Raw genomic sequence first — 22,817 nt, 5'->3', positions numbered from 1 at the left:
GGATAGTATGTTTGCTCGGTCGTGGAGGATTGTAAAGCCTCATCACATACCATGACCCATGTAAAGGGCTTGTATGGAACAAGACAAGAATGTCGGCACTGCAAACATCGTCGCGGCTCCCTTTGACGCGATAGCGGGGAGAGGCGCGCACACAGCGCTTCAGTCGAAAACAACACGGACACAGGAGCGGCACCAGTTCGTATTTTCAGAGGAGTCTTGCTTCTGCATACGGCGAGGGTGTCAGACTCAAGACATGGGTTTAAGTTGAGGAGGACCGCAGAAAAAAAGTACTTCAAACTCAGCTTTTATTTACTTAAAATAATATGGTAGGAAACACGAGGATAAAGATAAACGTTTTCTTCCTTCTCTTCTTCTGTTATTGCCTTCCCTGCCTCACGAGAAAACTTATGCACAGTAAGTACTGTTAAAATTAACCCAAGAGAATGTCTGAAATTTTAGATCCAACACGAGATTTACTTCCTTTGATAACCTAAAATATCTGCGACAGACTATACTGACTAAGACTAGTTTTGCTCTAATGCACAGCAGTCAACTCTTCTATCGATCAAAGCTAACGCAGTTACTCCACAGGTCCGATTGCAGCGCATTCTGAAAGGAAGAATCTACAAAACACCTAAATGGGATCTCGTTTTACACTCATTTGGCCTATCGTGTGGTAGACGCCTACCATATCTTCACCGCTAGTCAGGTTTTGTACACGTGCGTGTAAGGGACACGATATTTAGGACCGTTTTATTGGCTGGACGTGACGCACAGAAAACCTTTATTGGCGCACACATATGGGCTGCAAGTTTGACACCCTTGACATACAGTATGACGATGGTCATATCTGTGTGTCAAGGCTGCGAGGGGAACGAACGTTGACGGATTGTATTCGTCATCATCATATAGGCCTAGCACCTTGCGTGAACGGTATAGGATATGAGGACATTGGGGTGTACAACACAATCACCTCTTGTTTGAACAACCTTTAGTTTGGACAGTAGGCATTATATTTTAGGAGTGTTAAGACTGCTGGCTCTGTCCTATCTTCAAGGTCTCTATGACGTGATCGTTCAGCAATATGACTCGAGACTGTATGTTGATTGTGCTTCCATGAACTACCTCGATATAGAAGGTGTTCGACTGTTGCCCTGGGCAGCACTTTCTCTGTACCTCTCGCCAAGAGATTAGCATGGTACCACTCGCCAGCCACAATGGTTGATGAACACTGGCATTCGAAGTGTAACGGGTAGAAGTGCAGATATCTCTATTGGTGACTGAGCACGGTGCACTAAACAACATTACATCAGTATTTATGTCATTCTCAGACTAATAATTATAGCTATTACAAGTTGTATGTTTTATGTTGGTTAGTACTTCGAAATACATGTGGCAAGAGCAAGTCATTAATGCTTATTTTCCCCTGTCTAGCAGATCAAATGTTGAAGTGTGGACGCGTGGACACAAAACGGCTAGTCGTTACTGACGGGCGTAGTCCACGTTGTGGTGCAGTTACAACCGTGCAGAACACATCAAGTCATGTAGTTTGTGACGTGTTTGTGGGAAAAATGTTCGATGCAAATACGTGTACAGATTCTAGTATCACATATAAAAATATATGCACATATACTCGTTACATTCTGTATAGCTGACATTTACCTGTCATCCAAGCTCAGCATGGAATGACATGCCAGTTACCTGTCAAAAACAATGGTTCAAATGGCACTTAGAACTACTTAAACCAAACTAACCTAAGGACATCACACACATCCATGCCCGAGGCAGGATTCGAACCTGCGACCGTAGCAGTCGCGCGGTTCCAGACTGTAGCGCCTAGAACCGCTCGGCCACTCCGACCGGCAGTTACCTGTCATCCCCACTGGGCCAGAGCCGTTGTTGCTGCCTGAGATGTCAGCTCTCTATGTTATATTTCGTGTTCTGTATTCTGACAAATAGCCTACAAATGTAGTCCCTTTTGCTTCCTACTATTTTGTACATGCACAAAAACAAAGTAAAATTCGTTGTTTTCTCTATCCCAGTGTTGCAACTTTAGTAGCCGATAATGTAGCATTTGACTCAGTGTATCGCATTCCACCGAACACCCGTTGTTGGAAAGTAAATTGCACAAGAATTACTGCAAAACAAAGAACTAATTTAGGAACATGTAATATACAGGTTCCAGCTCATGTGAGTTTGGTATACTATGATAAAATGGACGAGTTGGCGAAGGAAGCCGGTATGTATGGCTCCAAAAGGAACATCACTGTCTTGCCCTCCGATTTCTAGATACGTTTACAGAAATAAGGAATGGTAAAATGATTGGCAACATAGAACAACAATTTTCTGCAGTCCATCTTCAACTCTGTGTGCTTTTGAAAATTTATGGCGAGCTAGAAGCTATATACACACTGGTAAAAATGAATATCAACCGTTGTCCAACTTCTTCCCACTTACACTACACAGTGGTCAAGTACAGTATTCTTTATGAATGACAGGCGAATGAAGAAATGTAAACCACTTGATGCAAAGCTGCAGTTTTTACGAAGCAGAGGAGAAAAGCTTACTCGAAAATCTTGTGATAATGAAGGTGCTGTGCAGGTCGACTGGTCTCTCTAAGGATAGCGCGAGTTTTTGTTTCTAATTCCAAAATTTTCGACGGTACAGTCTACGTCATGAGTAGAATTACACCGAGTGAGGTGGCGCAGTGGTTAACACACTGGATTCGTATTCGGGAGGACGACGGTTGAAACCCGCGTCCGGCTATCCCGTTCAAGGTTTTCCCTAAATCGCTTCAGGCAAATGCCGGGATGGTTCTATTGAAAAGGCATGGCCGACTCCCTTCTCCATCTCTCCCTAATCCGATGGGATCGATGACCGATTCAACCAACCAATCGAGTAGAATTACTGCTTCAGCAGAGGCTGTTTGCTTCTGTAAAATTCGCTGCCCGACAAGCCCCTTTGCATCGCATTTGAATGGCCAACGGGGAGAGTGGCAGAGGACTCACGTGTTGGCTGCAGGACTCAGATAAGGACGCTCTCTCTGGTTCTGGGCTCCAGCTGGGCATCATGTGTAGCTTCCCTCTCCTGATAGCTTTCGGAATTTATTCCGACACAACACAACGTCTTACAATAACCACCTTGACTGGCGGAGTGGCCGAGCGGTTTGAGGCGCCATGTCACGGAATGCGTGGCACCTCCCGCCGGAGGTTCGAGACCTCCCTCGGGCATGGATGTGTGTGTGTTGTTCTTAGCATAACTTAGGTTAAGTTAGTTTAACTAGTGTGTAAGTCTAGAGACTGATGACCTCAGCAGTTTGGTCCCTCAGGAATTCACACACATTTGAACATTTGTCATTGTACCCAGGGCACGCCCAGTTGCATTACATAGTGGGAGAATACAGAAACACGATTAAAATCCTACTTTTATTTCGAAAAAACACTCTCTTTGGATGCTTACATCTTTGATTCTCCAGACACGATCCACAGACACCTGCACAGTGACCCTTCCGCCAAACGTGCCAGTGTTGATTGTTCATGAGGATATCCAAATTATGTATAAAGCATTTTTCGATTGTGTACAGGACTGCTTATAAATTATTTTGTATCATTAAAATTTCAGACTTCAGTAGCACATTATTAAATTCCACCACCTGGGCTTTTTTATATTCTTTTCTGGTTACAGTTTGGGTTACTTGGATACTGAAACACAAACTATAATTCTTTTTCTTGTGATATTTTTATGTAGATTTTTAAAATAATTGTTCCAACGTTTTGATTGTACGTTTCGATGAACGCAAGGATAATAATTAAAATATGGGTCTTTACTGTATGTTATTCTTGTCGCTGTGGTTCATGAAGGAGGCAGCTGTTTCCTCCTCAACAGAGAACGCTACGATCTGCGTGTATAAACATAGTGGTATTGTCCACTTACATCATTTGCATTAACTCGGAAAATTATTCGAACATTTAACGAATTCACCGGAAACATATGAGAAGGTGCAGTATTGTCAAACGTGCACCTATTGTGCTTCATCTCTAATGACCAGGCTGTCAACGAGACATTAATATTCCTTCCTTCACATTCATTACTGCTGAAATCTTGAGGATGATTCTACGTCTTCATTTGTGTTCAATTTTCTCTTGCTATATGTTCGTTAATTAATTACGTGAGTCATAACTTTATCTATGATAGGGCACAGGTTTCACAAATCAGGGTATGTTACACATTACTTGCAACAGAAATCCGGTTGTAAAAAGGGCGGTCACCTTACAAGTGACCTGTTAAACCATCAAAATCAGTACAGTACGTAAACCAAAACGAACGTAAGCACCTAACCAGAATATCATACTTGTGGTGCCTAGCTGTAAGTAACTACTCTCTCTCCGAGAAAATTACTTTCACACTATTGCGTTACTCTTTAGTGGCGGTATTGCAGCGTGCTTTTTTATAAGTTAAAATATAGATAATGGCTGAAAAAGATGAAAGTATGTACTTGTGAAACATAAAAGTATAAATAAATACAGCCTAAGTGCCAGACTGCCGCCTTTCTTTAACAGACTTAGGGTTCTGATGCCCACAATGAAGAAGTTGTGTTAATACTATTATTTTTAAGAAATATAAGCCATTTCGCTTCAGTGCTCTCTAAATGGCCACCCGCTACAAACATATCATCATGTACATACAGCCTATTGATTGAGTTGTTCCACATACTTTCGGTAGATGTGATCTGCGGTACATGCAACTGACTTCTCACTGTTATCATATTTTATGTTTTCCGTGCCGTGGTATACACTTTGTCTAGGTTTCTTGACATCGGGCGCATACCTTCTTGAGTTTAACGTTGCTGTATGTTTGTGATTTGTTCTAAGACATGGTATTACCCATAATTATCGTTGCCAAGTACCTCTGTGATTGATTCGCCGGTGCTGGTGCCGTCTGGCAGCGGACAAGTGCTGGTGTCAACTTGGCCACCTGTTGTGTGGCTCACCATTCCGCCGATGGCTACGGACAAGGTCACCTTCAGGACGTACTGGAAAACTATCCCCAGGAAGCCGAGGACTCCAATCACAGCACGCAGTGGAACAACAGCTGTAAGAAAAAGACTCTTTTTATGAGTGTTGCATCCACAATAACACAAGAACATGCGTGAATTACACAATCCTGTGTCTTTCCTATCTCTGAAATTTCAAGGAGTGCACTTTGCTTATTTTATTTAAATAGGAAAATGCACTTATTACTGATATGAAAAATAGTGAGCAGATGCAAACGTGCCAAAATAAGTAAAGCTTAAGTCAGTTATGGTTTTAAGTGCAATTTTTTTGGCGCACTATGGATTCATAGGTTGTACAGAGTTTCAGGGAGAGCATAAGGGAACAATTGACAGGAATGGGGGGAAGAAATACAGTAGAAGAAGAATGGGTAGCTCTGAGGGATGAATAAGTGAAGGCAGCAGAGGATCAAGTAGGTAAAAAGACGATGGCTAGTAGAAATCCTTGGGTAACAGAAGAAAAATTGAATTTAATTCATGAAAGGAGAAAATATAAAAATGCAGTAAATGAAGCAGGCAAAAAGGAATACAAACGTCTCAAAAATGAGATCGACAGGAAGTGCAAAATGGCTAAGCAGGGATGGCTAGAGGACAAATGTAAGGATGTAGAGGCTTGTCTCACTATGGGTAAGATAGATACTGCCTACAGGAAAATTAAAGAGACCTTTGGAGAAAAGAGAATCAGCTGTAAGAGTATCAAGAGCTAGATGGAAAACCAATCCTAAGCAAATGAGGGAAACCTGAAAGGAGTATGAATATCAAGAGCTCAGACGGAAACCCAGTTCTAAGCAAAGAAGGGAAAGCAGAAAGGTGGAAGGAGTATATAGAGGGTCTATACAAAGGCGATGTACTTGAGGACAATATTATGGAAATGGAAGAAAATATAGATGAAGATGAAATGGGAGATACGATACTGCGTGAAGAGTTTGACAGAGCACTGAAAGACCTGAGTCGAAACAAGGCCCCAGGAGTAGATAACATTCCATTAGAACTACTGACGGCCTTGGGAGAGCCAGTCCTGATAAAACTCTACCATCTGGTGAGCAAGATGTATGAGACCGGCGAAATACCCTCAGACTTCAACAAGAATATAATAATTCCAATACCGAAGAAAGCAGGTGTTGACAGATGTGAAAATCACCGAACTATCAGTTTAATAAGTCACAGCTGTAAAATACTAACACGAATTTTTTACAGACGAATGGAAAAACTGGTAGAAGCCGACCTCGAGGAAGATCAGTTTGGATTCCGTAGAAATAATGGAACACGTGAGGCAATACTGACCTTACGACTTATCTTAGAAGAAAAATTGAGGAAAGGCAAACCTACGTTTCTAGTTTTGTAGACTTTGAGAAAGCTTTTGACAATGTTGACTGGAATACTCTCTTTCAAATTCTAAAGGTGGCAGGGGTAAAATACAGGGAGCGAAAGCCTATTTACAATTTGTACAGAAACCAGATAGCAGTTATAAGAGTCGAGGGTCATGAAAGGGAAGCAGCGGTTGGTAAGGGAGTGAGACAAGGTTGTAGCCTGTCCCCGATGTTATTCAATCTGTATATTGAGCAAGTAGCAAAGGAATCAAAAGAAAAATTCGGAGTAGGTATTAAAATCCATGGAGAAGAAATAAAAACTTTGAGGTTCGCCGATGACATTGTAATTCTGTCAGAGACGGCAAAGGATTTTGAAGAGCAGTTGAACGGAATGGACAGTGTCTTGAAAGGAGGATATATGATGAACATCAACAAAAGCAAAACGAGGATAATGGAATGTAGTCGAATTAAGTCGGGTGATGCTGAGGGAATTAGATTAGGAAATGAGATGCTTACAGTAGTAAAGGAGTTTTGCTATTTGGGGAGCGAAATAACCGATGATGGTCGAAGTAGAGAAGATATAAAATGTAGACTGGCAATGGCAAGGAAAGCGTTTCTGAAGAAGAGAAATTTGTTAACATCGAGTATAGATTTAAGTGTCAGGAAGTAGTTTCTGAAAGAATTTCTATGGAGTGTAGCCATGTATGGAAGTGAAACATGGACGATAAATAGTTTGAACAAGAAGAGAATAGAAGCTTTCGAAATGTGGTGCTACAGAAGAATGCTGAAGATTAGATGGGTAGATCACATAACTATTGAGGAGGTATTGAATAGAATTGAGGAGAAGAGGAGTTTGTGGCACAACTTGACAAGAAGAAGGGACCGGTTGGTAGGACATATTCTGAGGCATCAAGGGATTTAGTTTTGGATGGCAGCGTGGAGGGTAAAAATCGTAGAGGGAGACCAAGAGATGAATTCACTAAGCAGATTCAGAAAGATGTAGGTTGCAGTAAGTACTGGGAGATGAAGAAGCATGCAGAGGATAGGGTAGCATGGAGAGCTGCATCAAACCAGTCTCAGGACTGAAGGCCACAACAACCACAACAACAACAACAATGGATTCATATAATTGTGATGATACAAGTTTTGGCGTTATAAAGTGTGCCTGAGAATATGGTATAACAGATATAATATTGTTTCGTACGTCTGTGTTTACACATTGCATACTCACGGGTCTTCCCTGGTATGACGTGGTCCATATGGCATCTTGCAGACTAATGTCGATTGTCTTTTTATTGAGATATGATCTTGTTATTTGTACATTTACTTTCTATTTGAGTAATGTTGTTAAGTCGATTTTGACAGCTTTCTTCACAGCTTTGGCTGCAGAGATGCTGTATATTTACTATGGAATTTCTGTTTCCGCTTCAAGATGACATAGGGACACTTCATACCAGCTAAGACGTAAACATAAGGTGCAATATGTAGACATGGAGTAACGTAGACGTAACGAACAATGTTACACCTATTTTACCATCCTCACAGCTACACTTGATAACGGCAAAGCGCCGAAACGTGTTCGTTTTGTAACTTGCATCACTACGAGTAAGTAAATAAATAGTGCTGCAAAAAGTTTACTCTTAAAATAAAATAAATCGTTCTTCGAACTCATGCAAGCTGCGGGCCCAATGAAAGGAAATTCTTGAATACAACATCAATTATGACTGTCTAGAACAACATGTTTTTCACAATTAAATGGTATGGAACATGTGACAAGGGAAGAGTGCGACCTCGAACGTACAGAACCTCACGAAAACATGATTAGAATATAAATCGCTCGTCCCAAAATCAACCGTATGCGCTTTTGACATGAAAAACTGTGCACCTTGCTGTGAGAGACATTTGAATGATTATCCGTTCTAGATCTAAGAGAGGAGCTTTGGTAACGAGAAGAAACAAAATATCGACATGACAAGACTACAACCACACACATTTCTATGACGTGACTTGTTGCTCTAGCCCCCTGTGCTTAAAATAATTACCCTAATTGAACGACAAATTTTTTCTACTGACACGAAAGTGCTGCACAACTATTCGGTCTTCAAAGCGGTGGTGATGTGAGATTTCAGTGAAGTGGTAAAAACAAAATGGAAGAGAACGATATGCACGTCTGACTAAAGCTACATTCATCATCACTTCTGCATTCAAGCTGAAGCGCCACTAAGGTTTTGCATAGTTAAGTCAGATTCTGAAGTCTTCCCCTGGTAACTCGTGAGGTGAGCGAAGCAGTAACAGTCAGGTGGAATGCCACCAGGGAAGGACTGCTGATGTTGCATGTAATATGGTCAAAAGATAGAATTGACTACTACAGACCGTAAGAGCTGGCTGTCCAAAGTGCCAGTGCAGCAGGAGAACGTCACATGGATTACAGCACTGACCATGCAGGGCGGAGTAAGTAGGCGTAAGTCAGACGCAAGAATAACTATCCAGTACACTGACTCTGCAAAATACACCTGCCCTGCTCCTGAAAGGTGAAGTCTGGACACATTTCGTCTGCAACCAGGGTGGTCAGAGAAGTTGACCAGACTAGAGAAGCGGGCCCGATGATGTAACTGCCACCTCAGAGTAGCAAAGCACACGCGGCACCCTCTTATAAATATTAGACCTGTTCTGGTGGAGGACTTACTACGCTTACAGCAATCCATTCTGGAGATTGGATCTATGACGGTCTATTTCCAGGACATCTATCTGTCTGAAATCTCTGTTGGAATAGCAAGTGCCACCTTGGGTACATAGCTGTCGTACATAGCAGCTGGGGTATGCAGCTCCGCCATCTGAGCCAAGAAATGGGGAGCTGTGGGCGCTGTCAGCCAATGGCCCTTCTGATGGCCTAAGCACTGGGTCTAGGGAGCACAGACCGTCATCCGCTATCATGGTGCCGTACCACTGCTGCCACCCTCCTTGTTCCTGTAGGCAGGCTTCGATGCCGCTGGAATTTCTCCCATTGGGGAGTCACAGTGTAACTGAGCGCGACTATAAGCACTGAAGAGTTGGTAGGTGCCTGCTGAGGAGACGTCTGTGGTGCGGCTGAGCGTACCCTGGTTACCCACTTCCTCAAACTGCTAGCAACTGTGGGGAGCGCGGGCGACAAGTCCATGGCCTGCGAACCCATGGCGTTGCTGGGCGCTGATCCCACAGGTCCCTCTCCCACCGCGGCAGAGAGAGCGCGCTGCGCACTGGCGTCAGTACATTCCGGTGTGGCGTGTGCCATCTCCACCCCGCCGCCATTTATAGCCGTCGGCACACGGACCGTGCATCCGAACGTTAAGCGTGCCGAGTTTCTGACATCATAGCGTGGAATAGCACGTTCGGGAGTCTTTCCGAACGTGCAGAGCGATATCTAGCATGTCAGATATTCTGAGCGTGCGTCTGAACGTTGACCAATCAGATGGCACAACGCCACCTACGTCACATGCACGCCATCTCATCTACATCTACATCTACATGATTACTCTGCAATTCACATTTAAGTGCTTGGCAGAGGCTTCATCGAACCACAATCATACTATCTCTCTACCATTCCACTTCCGTACAGCGCGCGGGAAAAACGAACACCTAAACCTTTCTGTTCGAGCTCTGATTTCTCTTATTTTATTTTGATGATCATTCCTACCTATGTAGGTTGGGCTCAACAAAATATTTTCACATTCGGAAGAGAAAGTTCGTGACTGAAATTTCGTAAATAGATCTCGCCGCGACGAAAAACGCCTTTGCTTTAATGACTTCCATCCCAACTCGCGTATCATATCTGCCACACTCCCTCCCCTATTACGTGATAATACAAAATGAGCTGCCCTTTCTTGCACCCTTTCGATGTCCTCCGTCAATCCCATCTGGTAAGGATCCCACGCCGCGCAGCAATAATATAACAGAGGACGAACGAGTGTAGTGTAAGCTGTCTCTTTAGTGGACTTGTTGCATCTTCTAAGTGTCCTACCAATGAAACCCAACCTTTGGCTCGCCTTCCTCACAATATTATCTATGTGGTCTTTCCAACTGAAGTTGTTCGTAATTTTAACACCCAGGTACTTAGTTAAATTGACAGCCTTGAGAATTGTACTAAATATCGAGTAAACGAATTCCAACGGATTTCTTTTGAAACTCATGTGGATCACCTCACACTTTTCGTTATTTAGCGTCAACTGCCACCTGCCACACCATACAGCAATCTTTTCTAAATCGCTTTGCAACTGATACTGGTCTTCGCATGACCTTACTAGACGGTAAATTACAGCATCATCTGCGAACAACCTAAGAGAACTGCTCAGATTGTCACCAAGATCATTTATATAGATCAGGAACAGCAGAGGTCCCAGGACGCTTCCCTGGGGAACACCTGATATCACTTCAGTTTTACTCGATGATTTGCCGTCTATTACTACGAACTGCGACCTTCCTGACAGTAAATCACGAATCCAGTCGCACAACTGAGACGATACCCCATAGGCCCGCAGCTTGATTAGAAGTCGCTTGTGAGGAACGGTGTCAAAAGCTTTCCGGAAATCTAGAAATACGGAATCAACTTGAGATCCCCTGTCTATCCCCTGTCCCTTCAGCATAGAGCAGTGAGTTGCCATATTGGCATTCAGTTTAAGCCTATACGTATATATGTAGTTTCTGAGCACCAGCAAATTGAGAATTACTCGAAAACCCGTTGTTAAATGCGTGATTCGTTGCAATAAAATAATGAGAGACATCATATTCGTGGCAAAAGAATTATTGTAACTTGCGTACTATGAGAGTATGTCATTTGAAGGTAGCGACACACTGAGAATCCACCAGAAGCACATTGTTCTTGGTACAATTTGTTATAATTAAATTTCAGTTAGTAACATAGCTACAATTAAAGCATTTAGCAAGTGAAATTATCTTAGAATTGGCCATAAACGAATTGGTGTCACTTTAGCGTTGTGAGTAGCTATCTGCTGATGGTTCACGTCTCGCAGAGTCTAAATATCTTTTTCCTAACATTCGCGTAATAATAGGTTCTGATGCTTTATTATTAGTTTAAGTAATACTACAATATTTGATGTTATGTAAATATAAGTTCACCTTTTTTTGAGGAGTGAGTTTGTTCGATTGGCTTAACGTACAGGTCAGCTTGCGCTACTTGTATAAAGTTATGTGGATATGGTGTCTGTCTCGAAATGACAGGATGTTGTTGTGTCGTCTTCATCATCATCATTCATCCCTATTACGGTCGGAGTAAGGCAACGACAAACCACCTCCACTAGGACGTCGGTGCGGGTCTCGCACATCGTCCCCTACGCTCCTCGGAGTATGAGACCTCATCATCATCATCCTTTAAGTGGTCACTCCCCTCCCCTCCCACGCTCCTCTGCCTACTTGGCCCGATGTGTCGTCTTACAATGTCAATATTGGTTCTTAAGAAAAAGAAAATAAAAATTGATGAACACAGATACAAATGTTGATCTCGACGACCTACCACCATCATCTGATGTGGCGTCCTATGTAACGAGCGTTACAAAACAGTTCAGTATCAAACGCACTCTAATTACATTTTTAAACGATGATATTGATATGTCAGTATCAAAACCTGCTTATTGCCAAGCTTGTTGTAATGTAGTCTTTAGCCTTGTACTTCGGAGCAGAAACTTGAATAAATAGCACGTAGCAAAGTCTGATGACGAAAGACGATCGCGTGACTTTACTTTTCATTTTTCCCAATTTAGTCTTGCAAGATCAGCGGTTCTTCTCATTAAGCGCTTATAATACCTAAAGAAGTACACATCATTAAGTTGGAAATATTTTGTTATCTTCGATGTGTTTTTGGTCCTATTATATCGATATTTTGTTTCTTTGCATTGTCGAAGCTCATCTCTTAGACCTTGATATGTCTCTCGTGTTTAGACCCCCAGTTTGTAAAGCTCCCTTACTTCCCTTTGTATTAACGTTTACGGATATCGGATTCGAGAATGGTATGGTTTGCAGAAAGAATGCGCTTCATTGATAAATGAACCTGATCATGTTGCCAAACACTAACTTGTGACCCTTTTACGTTGGGTATTTTAAGTTCCTCACTTTAACTGGAAAAATGTCAGTCTGACGAAAGAGTATCAGTACAATTTACATTACTTCGTTTTATTGACCTTTGGCGTGACACTGTCTAGGATCAACTGCACTTGTACTATCAGCTAAGATTATTCTATTTTTAAGGTGAATTTTCTAATGTACGAAATCAGTAACGAATCAAGGGTAGTGTTACACCGAATGGGGCAGAATCGATCGCAGAATAAGCGTCTGAAGCTACTACACCGTTGTTGTTATTTTGTAACATCCCCATTACAGATAAAAAATGGTTCAAATGGCTCTGAGCACTATGGGACTTAACATCTGTGGTCATCAGTCCCCTAGAACTTAGAACTACTTAAACCTAACTAACCTAAGGACATCACACACATCTATGCCCGAGGCAGGATTCGAACCTGCGACCGTAGCGGTCGTGCGGTTCCAGACTGTAGCGCCTTTAACCGCTCGGCCACTCCGGCCGGCTACTGGTTTGAAAAGCAAAGGTCGTTGCTCGGCATTGTCCTGTTGGAGGTGGTATGCAGTTACATTCCTCCGCACTTTGAACTGACTCACTCATCCAGTTACAGGGATAAGTGCATCGTCAGTGGATTTCGAACCATAGTAATGAGAATTTTAATCGTGTTTCGCGGGGCAAAGCGAGGCTGTTTTACACTGAAGAGCCAAAGAAATAGGTACACATTCCTAATACCGTGTAGGCCCCCGCGCGAGCACGCAGAAGTGCCGCAACATGACATGGCATGGACTCGACTAATGTCTGAAGTACTGCTGGAGGGAATTGATACCAAGAAACCTGCAGGGCTGTTCACGAATACGTAAGAGTACGAGGGGTGGAGATCTCTTCTGAACAGCAAGTTGCAAGGCATCCGAGATATGCTCAATAATGTTCATGTCTAGGGAGTTTGGTGGCCAGCGGAAGTGTTTAAACTCAGAAGACTGTTCCTGGAGCCACTCTGTAGCAATTCTGGACATGTAGGGTGTCGCGTTGTCCTGCCGGCATTGTCCAAATCCGTTGGAATGCACAATGGACATGAATGGATGCAGGTGATCAGACAGGACGCTTACGTACCTGTCACCAGTCAGAGTCGTAGCTAGACGTATCAGTGGTCCATATCACTCCAACTGCACAGGCCGAACACCATTACAGAGCCTCCACCACCTTGAACAGCCCTTCCTGACATGCAGGAATGGCTTCATGAGGTTGTCTCCATACCCGTACACGTCCATTCACTCGATACAGTTTGAAACGAGACTCGTGCGACCAGGCAACATGTTTCCAGACATCAAGAGTCCAATGTCAGTGTTGGCGGGCCCAGGCGAGGCGTAAAGCTTGGCGTCGTGCAGTCATCAAGGGTACACGAGTGGGCGATCGGCTCCGAAAGTCCATATCGGTGATGTCTCGTCGAATGGTTCGCACGCTGACACTTGTTTGTCGCCCAGCACTGAAATCTGCAGTAATTTGGCGAAGGATTGCACTTCTGTCATGTTAAACGATTCTCTTCAGTCGTCGTTGGTCCCGTTCTTGCAGGATATTTTTCCGGCCGCATGATGTCGGAGATTTAATGTTTTACCGGATACCTGTTATTCACGGCATACTCGTGAAATGGTCGTACGGGAAAATTCCCACTTCATCGCTACCTCGGAGGTGCTGTGTCTCACAGTTCGTGCGCCGACTATAGCACCACTTTCAAACTCAGTTAAATCTCGATAACCTGCCGCTGTGGCAGCAGTACTCGATCTGACAACTGCGTCAGACACTTGTCTAATATAGGCGTTGCCGACCGCAGCGTCGTATTCTGGCTGTTTACATATGTCTGTATTGGAATACGAGATTCTTTGGCGATTCAGTGTGTACGTGCAGAATTAGATTCGGAAACTGTGAAACTGGAAGCTGCGGTTTGCTATATGGGGATTCAAATGAAGACGCCAGAAGTAAAGACGGTATAAAGTGTAGACTGGCAAAACCAAGAAACGCTCTTCTGAAAAAGAAAATATGTTACCATTGCATGTAAATTTTTATAATGTTCTCCAAAATGTTATTTATTTGACCGAGAACCAGTTTGCATGATCTTACATTATAGACAGGTAGTCTGTAAAAAATAAATAGTATTTTGCATCAGCAAAGTGTTACATGTTAATATTTTTGTCGTATTATAACAAGCACCAACGTGAAATTCAGTTAAATTTAAGTGTTGGGTAGTCTGTTATGAAAGCATTTATCTGAAGCGTAGCCCTGTATAGAAGTGAAATTGTGTGTAAATGGACAGACAAGGTCTGCGGTGTTGCAGAATAATGATGAAGGACAGATGGGTACGTAGCATAATTAATGAAGAGGTACTGAATATTATAGCGGAGAAAAGAGTTTGATGATGTAACTCTAGTGAAAGGATGGATAGACTGGCAGAACATTTCGTGAGGCCCTGAGGAGGGAGGGCTAAAAGTAGCCGCGGGTGACCAAGACTGGAATACAGCAAATAAGTCGAAATACATGTCGATTGTCGCAGTTATGCAGAGATGAAGAGGCAGGACAGACTAACGTGGAGACTACACCAAAAAGTCGTTGCACCGACGACTTAAAAATTTTTTACCTCGACATTGACGGAACCTTAGACTGTAGCTCTCCCTCCTTGTTCCCGTGGCTTATTATTGTCACGATAAAAATTGTTTGTCATTCTGTAATGTTCAGCATATCAGTTTTCGCTCGATAATGCCCATTTTCGCGTTAGGCGCTATGGAGCTGCGGTTTCACTGCAGGGCAAACCCGTACACCAGTATCAAAACCCCACAAGTTTCTCACAGCGCTCTTTTGGTTGTTCGAGCTACGTTGATTTTGCATTCAGTGTTTACAGCCTGAAGATAATGAGATAATGATGCCTATAGTCGGTACGTCTCTGCATGGCGTTTTCTATGCACCTAGCAGCGTCTTTCAGAGGAACTGCAGAGCCTTGTAAGTTCAACTGTTTACGTTTTAACCCTGCAGTGAAGAACCTTTAAATGTAATGTAATTTCCGCCTTCCTTTCGTGGTCTAACAGTTTTACAAACAGGAACGCAATATAACCAGAAAACAGGTGATACGACGTTTAACGCTCTTCCATACTGCCGCAGAAAATAACGAAGTTCTGTATAAATCCAAAACAGATTTGACTGTGGAGCATGCTCCACATTTTCCATATAAAAATGGCCTTACTTATTCGTTAAACAAGTGCGACAGTACCAACCAAAAACATGAACAGATTTCTCATAGGAAAGTGTAACAGAAATAAACAAAAAATTGATTCCCTAAGATTTTTTTCGATGTGTGGAATAGCCCTTGTACGTACTCTATCAATGGACTACACCCTTTTCTTACTCTTTTGGTGCTGTGATATGATACAGTGGCGCAGGGTTTTCAGTGTGTACAAGTAATGCAGATATGATCATGCTAACATACAAAAAATTAAGTAGACTTTTTACGAGATGAAAATTAAAATCCTTATGATTACCCGTCGCAGTGATACGATTACCTGTCTTTAATTAATCCCTCTGAATTACAACAATCGGTGAAACACCTTCGCCGAGATACAAGTGTAGCGATTGATGTCATAACAGTGCCGGTGTTTCACTACTGTTGCGAAATAGCACTCCTGGGATTTCTCAATGTCAAATATAATCGCTTACGGAAGAAGAAGATTTCTAATGTCGGGCCGACTGATAATGTTATCTCAATCTCAGCATTGTTGAATTATGGAATGACGTGATAGCTCTTCAGCTGCTCTTCAGCGGGATAATTCGCCATAACAAAATAAATGAAATAACAGCAACGTAACCAAATGAAGCTTTTTTATATGAGAAAAAGTGCCAGCACATCTATAACCTTCAAATGTTTATACTGTCACACGACTATTTTCGGCGTCACATTACCGCCATCCTCAGGCCGCACCACTGACAAAAGAGTATTTGATTTCCTTGGTGCATTTGCTGTGGGATCCTTGTTACTAGCACACGTGAGTTGGCTTTCGCCAGGAGTTTATACTCGACTCCGTGTTGTCTCCAATGTGTTTTTACTTTGAGCAATAATTAAAAATAGTGTTTCAAGAACCCTTCAAGACGTACCTCGACGCTGAAGATAAAATCTGAAACCGTTTTTTTAAGTGTACGAGTGAGTATAAAACTGCAAAAATCAGTATGCCGTAAACCATGCCTACATAGAAAATAGTAGGCTTCATTGTTATCTAAATATCAAAGTGGAGTTCGGAAAATCAATTTTTATAAATATCTCTGTGTAGAATATTCTGTAAATATCTTCTGATTGTAAAATTTACACAGTAATATCAGAAAAAGAATTTAAATTGAAAAACAAAATCATTTTAAAAAATAAAAATAAAAACTAAACTAGCATTAAAGTTAGTAAGTGGGACTCAATGCCTGAAGATGGTTTGGAAGAACGAAGGAAAGACTTCCAGAAATATACGAGTATTAAAAACAAATCACGTGAGACTAAACACTACTTTTTCGAAAATAGAAAGCACGTGACAAAGTTAACCAGACAAAGAAGGAGAAAACACACTAACTAACAACTGGACTCTATTGGAAAGAGCGTCAAATTATACGACAGACATGACTTAATCAGGAGTGCATAGAAAAGATCTGGCGACGCATAGCACGTATCCAATGGTTTAGAAAACAGAATTGTAAAATTACTCTGACAAATCACGACAGCTCTACAGATACATCTCTGTACTACGAGTAAGACGTCCACTACCACATTCAAGGTTTCTCACGGAGAGAATCTTAGCCAACTCTCTCTTGCAAGTTGCAAGTGTATAATAATATCACTGCCCACTTCTCACATCGATACTGTGGAAACGTAAATGTAATTATTGCAAAGGGGATTAACAAGAAGAAACAGGAGCAGTGAGGGAATAACAGACGTAATGAATAAAATGATACCAAGTTTCTGTATGGGCAGAGATGTCTACAATTAAAAAATATGTCTGCAAACGTAAGGATCAGAGATTACAAGGCAACGGTACTGTATGCGGCCGAGACGATAATACTGGAAAGATATGGTGCATAACAACTAGGAAAAGAAGAGAGAGAAATACTGAAGAAAGTGCTGGGCCCTATAGAGAGACGGATTGGACCTAGGACAGAGTTGTACTTGATTATGAGGACAGTATGACAGTATCAGGAGAAATCTGACTGAAAAGAGCTAGGTTTGCGGAATATTTGATGGGGATGAATATAGACACAATGACGAAAAGACTATGGGATGCAATGGGGAGGGCAGTAGGAAAGACAGAAACCAAGTGAGATACTGAACTCTGGAAGTACTAGTCTGAACTGAGGACTAAGGAGGAAAGAAAAGAAAATTGGAGAAGCGAGTACCGTCCAATATGCCAGAGATCAACGATGAGAAAGGATACAAGGGTCACCACTGGAACAGAAAAGAGGAGTGGATACTGAAGATCTCGGCAGAAGAGTGGGAGAGAAGAAGAAAAAGGACTAAGAGGTTCTGGGAGGACAAGAGGAAAATGCAATCCATGAAAAGGCTACCCATGGTTCTACAGATTCCGTAACGGAGGGAGGAGTTACTGTTACCGAAGGTAGTGAGTGCCCAGACGTGCTAGTTACCAGAGGTGTTAACGACTTGAGCGTCGTGAACATTTAGTCACTTCCAAATGGTCGCAGTCATGTTGCAGGACATTGTTTTGAGTTATCGGATGTATTCGATCTGTCTGGAGTAAGTTTGTAAGCATCTGTTTTAATGTTATTGACTTTCGAACACATACGTCGAGTTGTGGAGATTAACAATCATTCGTGGCGAGACGGTTTTCGAGAGACGTGAGCAAGTGTGCGCTTAATGCCTTAGAGTGATGTATCAGTGAAGGAGGAAGTGTATGTTAGATGATAATATTTCATGGTTTATGAACATTTATTTCGTTAATCGTGTAGTGAAGTTTATATTCAAATACGTCATTAAGTGGAAGTGTGTGTTATGCAACTATTTTGGACTGTACATGCCAGACGAAAAATGCTTTCAAAACCACATCTGTCAGGCGAGATGAACAGCAGCTACCATTTTTCATTAGAACACGGTAATACGTGTCAATCCATTGCTAGACTGGCACGTCTTATGTATCATTCATGATTGATAAAGTTATTACTATTTGAACTCTATTCCTATCAATTATTAAAACGGTTAAACGTTTGCAATAAGTAATGTGAGTGATGGGCAAGATTGTGTCATTTACTTTAATATTAATTCCTTGTCTTTCCTACTGGCTGTTTTTCATGTGCAATTTTCCGTATTTCAGCTGGGTCCATGATAAGCCAGGGTAGGGAAAGAGACCGAGGCCAGTGACTTGGTGTCACTGGGCCCCTCTGGGAGTTTGGGTTTGGTTTTCGGAGAATAAATAGAATGGGGTGTGGCGAAGCGTCTGCTACTGGCAGGTACACGCAGCAATCACAGACATTGCTTGGGCTGGGCGTATGGGTGCTGCATTCTGTCAGTCTTTCACATTAAACGCTCTGTGCAGTAGGGGGTCCAGGGCTACATTCACGGAAGTTATATAATGCAGGGTAACGAAACCTGCCCTCTCGCAGAATCTCAGGTTCTACAAGCAATGCCATCCAGCCAGAACACATTTCAAAGGAACTTTGTTTTGAGCTGACAGGGGAAGTCAGTAACATTTATGGATCTCTGCTTTCCGCGAGAAGTGATGATAGTGCATTATGGACAGTAATTCCTTTCTCTTTGTAAAACGACGGGCAGACTGACCGGCGCTACCTTATGCGGGGTGAACAACGATTTGTCTAAAAAGTTAATCTTCAAAAAATAGCAGGGACAGCAATGTCAGGATGCCAGTCTCTGAAAACTGGCGGACATGGAGACTAGCGTGTTGGTTGAAGTAGCAAGCTTAACTGAAAAGTGGGAGTGGAAATCAGAATTGTTTAAGAAGAGCACACGTGAGAGTGAAAAGCTTATTTAACATTGCAAAACATTTGCTAGCAGGGGAGACTGTTGTCTTGTTAGCAAAAATACCATTGACCGGAATTTTGCAGAGCCTTTTTTATTGGAGCATGGAAATTGTGTGACGATGTAGAGACGAGAAAGAACTCAGTGATGGCAGAGAACACTTCAAGTGGAGGTACAAAATGATACACTTGGACTGGGAACATGGGAGCGATGTAGAGGAGGGTTGTTCTAGTTATTGACAGCTGGTGTGTTGCAGTCTGCAGCAGATCTTGGCGCTCACAACATTCCACACTACTGAGTACAGAATGCGGTAAGAAACTGCCACTTGAGTAAGCAAGGTACGAGAGTTACCGAGAGATGATAGGCACAGTGTTAGGGTCGATTATGTTCCACGAATCTGATGCTTTTCTTGGGTGACTAAAGGCTCATTCATCACTCGATCGGTGGTGTTATTTGCATGTTCTAGTTTTCCATTTTTCTTAGGGATTCAGGCCATCACTGTGATTTCACCGTGGATTTATCTTCTCGTAACTCATTCGTAGATCACAGTTTTACTCGATTTATCTAAACCATCCAGTCTTTTCCGAGACATTCAAGTCTTAGATTAGTGCTATGCCGTGCCGATTTTCCAATTCTATGTTTCTTCAGATTGGAATGATCATGTAATGATTTCTTATTCTTCCAGGAAACTTTATAATAGCCAGGAATTAATGTGGACCATTGTTTTATTTCAAAGATGATCACCCTGTTTATCTTTTGTGAGGTGCAACCCCCATGTCTCATGTTTACTAGAGCTTGTCGTTCAAGTTTTCCATTATGCGACACCTTTTATAAATGCACTTGAGCCCATGGAAAGCGATCTGATCATCAGGCGCTCCAGCCGATACAGATAAAAAAAAATGTTTCAAATGGCTCTGAGCACTATGGGACTTAGCATCGGAGGTCTTCAGTCCACTAGAACGTAGAACTACTTAAACCTAAGTAACCTAAGGACGTCACACACATCCAAGCCCGAGGTAGGATTCGAACCTGCGACCGTAGCAGTTGCACGGTTCCGGACTGAAGGGGCGACCGCGGCCGGCGATACAGATCATTCTGACACCAAACGGTTATGTCAAAAGTTCAGATATACTTTCACAATTGCATCAACTGCTACTAACATACGAATAAACGGTGAGCAGTGCAGTCCACATTTACATATGTTATTTCTGTTTTCAGTAAAGAAGAACTTTATTATACCTACATGTGAATGTCGTTTTACTGATCTCGTAAACAAAATTAAGTACTCGGATGCACTGGAACACTCGAACAAGATCACAGGGCTAATGATATAGCGACAATCTCATAGGTTAATATATGGACAACGGTCACAAACGCCGGCCAGAGTAGCCGAGCGGTTCTAGGCGCTTCAGTCTGGAACCGCGCGACCGCTACAGTCGCAGGTGCGAATCCTGCCACGGGCATGGATGTGTGTGATGTACTTAGGTTAGTTAGGTTTAAGTAGTTCTAAGTTCTAGGGGACTGATGACCTCAGCTGTTCAGTCCCATAGTGCTCAGAGCCATTTCAACGATCACAAACAACATTATATAGTGTGTGTGCGTGTGTGTGTTTGCCTTCTTCCGTGCGCACATATGTATGCACGAGCTCTATACAATGCATTCTCAACTTGTTTACTTCAAAGAGTACAAGCACAGAGCTAATATGACATCGGCAAATATCAAGTTGGCTTCTGTCCAGAGTGCTCTTGTGTGGTACAGATCTTCAGTGTGAAAATATCACTGATATAATAGGAACCACCCGTTGGTTTCGAAGTATTAACCAACAGTACTGCTAGCGCAGTAACTGTGCGTAGGAGTTAGAAAGAATGGCGTAGAATTGTAGAGCAGCTCCTCATAAGCGGCACATTTCTGCAGTAAATGCTAAGCGATGCTGAAGGTAGTGTGAAGAGCGACGGTACTGTGCAGTGGATGACTGTAAAGGAGTGATCTGTAGTGATGAATCACGCCGTGCCCTGTGGAAATCCGATGGAAGGGTTTGGGTTCGGCGAATGCCTGGGGAACAGTACCTGTCATGATCTGCAGCGTCAAGATTGTAGTAGTGGATGAGGTGATGTTACGGTCTGGAGATGTTTTTCGCGTTAAATTTTATGGTCCCCTTATTGCGCTTAAGAAAACGCTAAACTCGGAAAACTATGATCACATCGCACAACATTGCGTGCTACATACTGTAGGGAAACAGTTCGGAGACAATTATTCTTTGTATTAGCATCAAAACGCACCTTGTCATAAGCCAGCATCTCTAAGGCAATGGTTTGTAGACAGTAACATTCCTAAAATGGATTAGCCTGTCCAGAGTCCCGACCTGAACCAAACGGAACACCTTCGGGATGATTTAGAACGTCGACTTCGCTCCAGACCTCAGTGTCCAACATAAAAACGTTTTCTGATTTGCGCTTTTGAGGAGGAATGGGCTAACATTCCTCCTCAGGTATTCAGACATCACGCTGAAAGTGTCCCCCTGCAGAGTTCAAGTCGTGCTAAAGGCGAAAAGATGGACACACTCCATATTAATGTTCACTAATAAGTGTCCGGATACTTTTTCCAGGTAGTGAACATTACTACCACCACTTACATTAGACTTAATCAGGATGATGAGAAACTCAAAACTGAAAGCCAGGCAAAGAGAGTTCTTATCACTGTAGCTATTTTTAGTTCTTTAAACTGTGAAAACGAAGAAGCAAATGGTATTAATGAAACGTACCTGGAAGACCTTCGTTTTGCTTATGACACTGTGCTGTTTGACTCTAGTGCAGATACATTACAAAGCAATAGATGGACATCTCAATGGAGCAAATTTCAAAGCAAGCTTCAGAAACTGATTACAACAAAACTAAAATAATGTATAACTAACATTTTCAAAAGCATGGAGACCAAACAACAATGATGTTACAGGACTGTGACTTTTTTGTTTTATTTAGGCTAGTTGAAGATCATATGTCAGTGGACAGCAGTAGATATAAATCGATTAAAAGTCGGTTACGATGCTTGTGGTAAACAAAAGAGGATTTCCAAAACAACGCTTCCGACAGGTCTGAAAAGGAAAGTTTACAATTACTGTGTATCTCCAGTTGTGGCAGCGGGAAATGGAAGTCAAAAATAGAGCTAGTCACCGAGCAATAGAGAGAGACGAGAGACGAGAAAAGAAAGAAATGAATCAGGGGGCAGATTGGAGAGGAAGATGAAACTATGACGAAATCGGGACCTGTGGAATGTGTAGCAGGCCAATGTGTGGAGAATTTATCACGGAATTTCTTTGCTGTATTCCATGAAATAAGAAAAGCGGCACCGTACGACGACAAATGTTTGACGGACGGACGGCATTTCGCTTCC

The 22,817-nt window shown here is 42.4% G+C and overlaps 1 protein-coding gene across 1 annotated transcript in view; it reads right to left on the bottom strand.

The window, feature by feature from the left end:
• LOC126199271 (sialin-like) overlaps nt 1-22,817 on the bottom strand; it is a 113,160-nt gene that overhangs the window by 89,624 nt on the left and 719 nt on the right. The window contains exon 2 of the mRNA XM_049936079.1: nt 4,907-5,091. Coding sequence (XP_049792036.1) covers nt 4,907-5,091 — 185 coding nt within the window. The remainder of the gene's footprint in view (nt 1-4,906; nt 5,092-22,817) is intronic.

Source organism: Schistocerca nitens, chromosome 8 (genome assembly GCF_023898315.1).
Source record: "Schistocerca nitens isolate TAMUIC-IGC-003100 chromosome 8, iqSchNite1.1, whole genome shotgun sequence".
NCBI classification, from domain to species: domain Eukaryota; kingdom Metazoa; phylum Arthropoda; class Insecta; order Orthoptera; family Acrididae; genus Schistocerca; species Schistocerca nitens.
The sequence above is the reverse complement of the archived record's forward strand: the minus strand, read 5'-3'. Positions and strand labels throughout refer to the sequence as shown.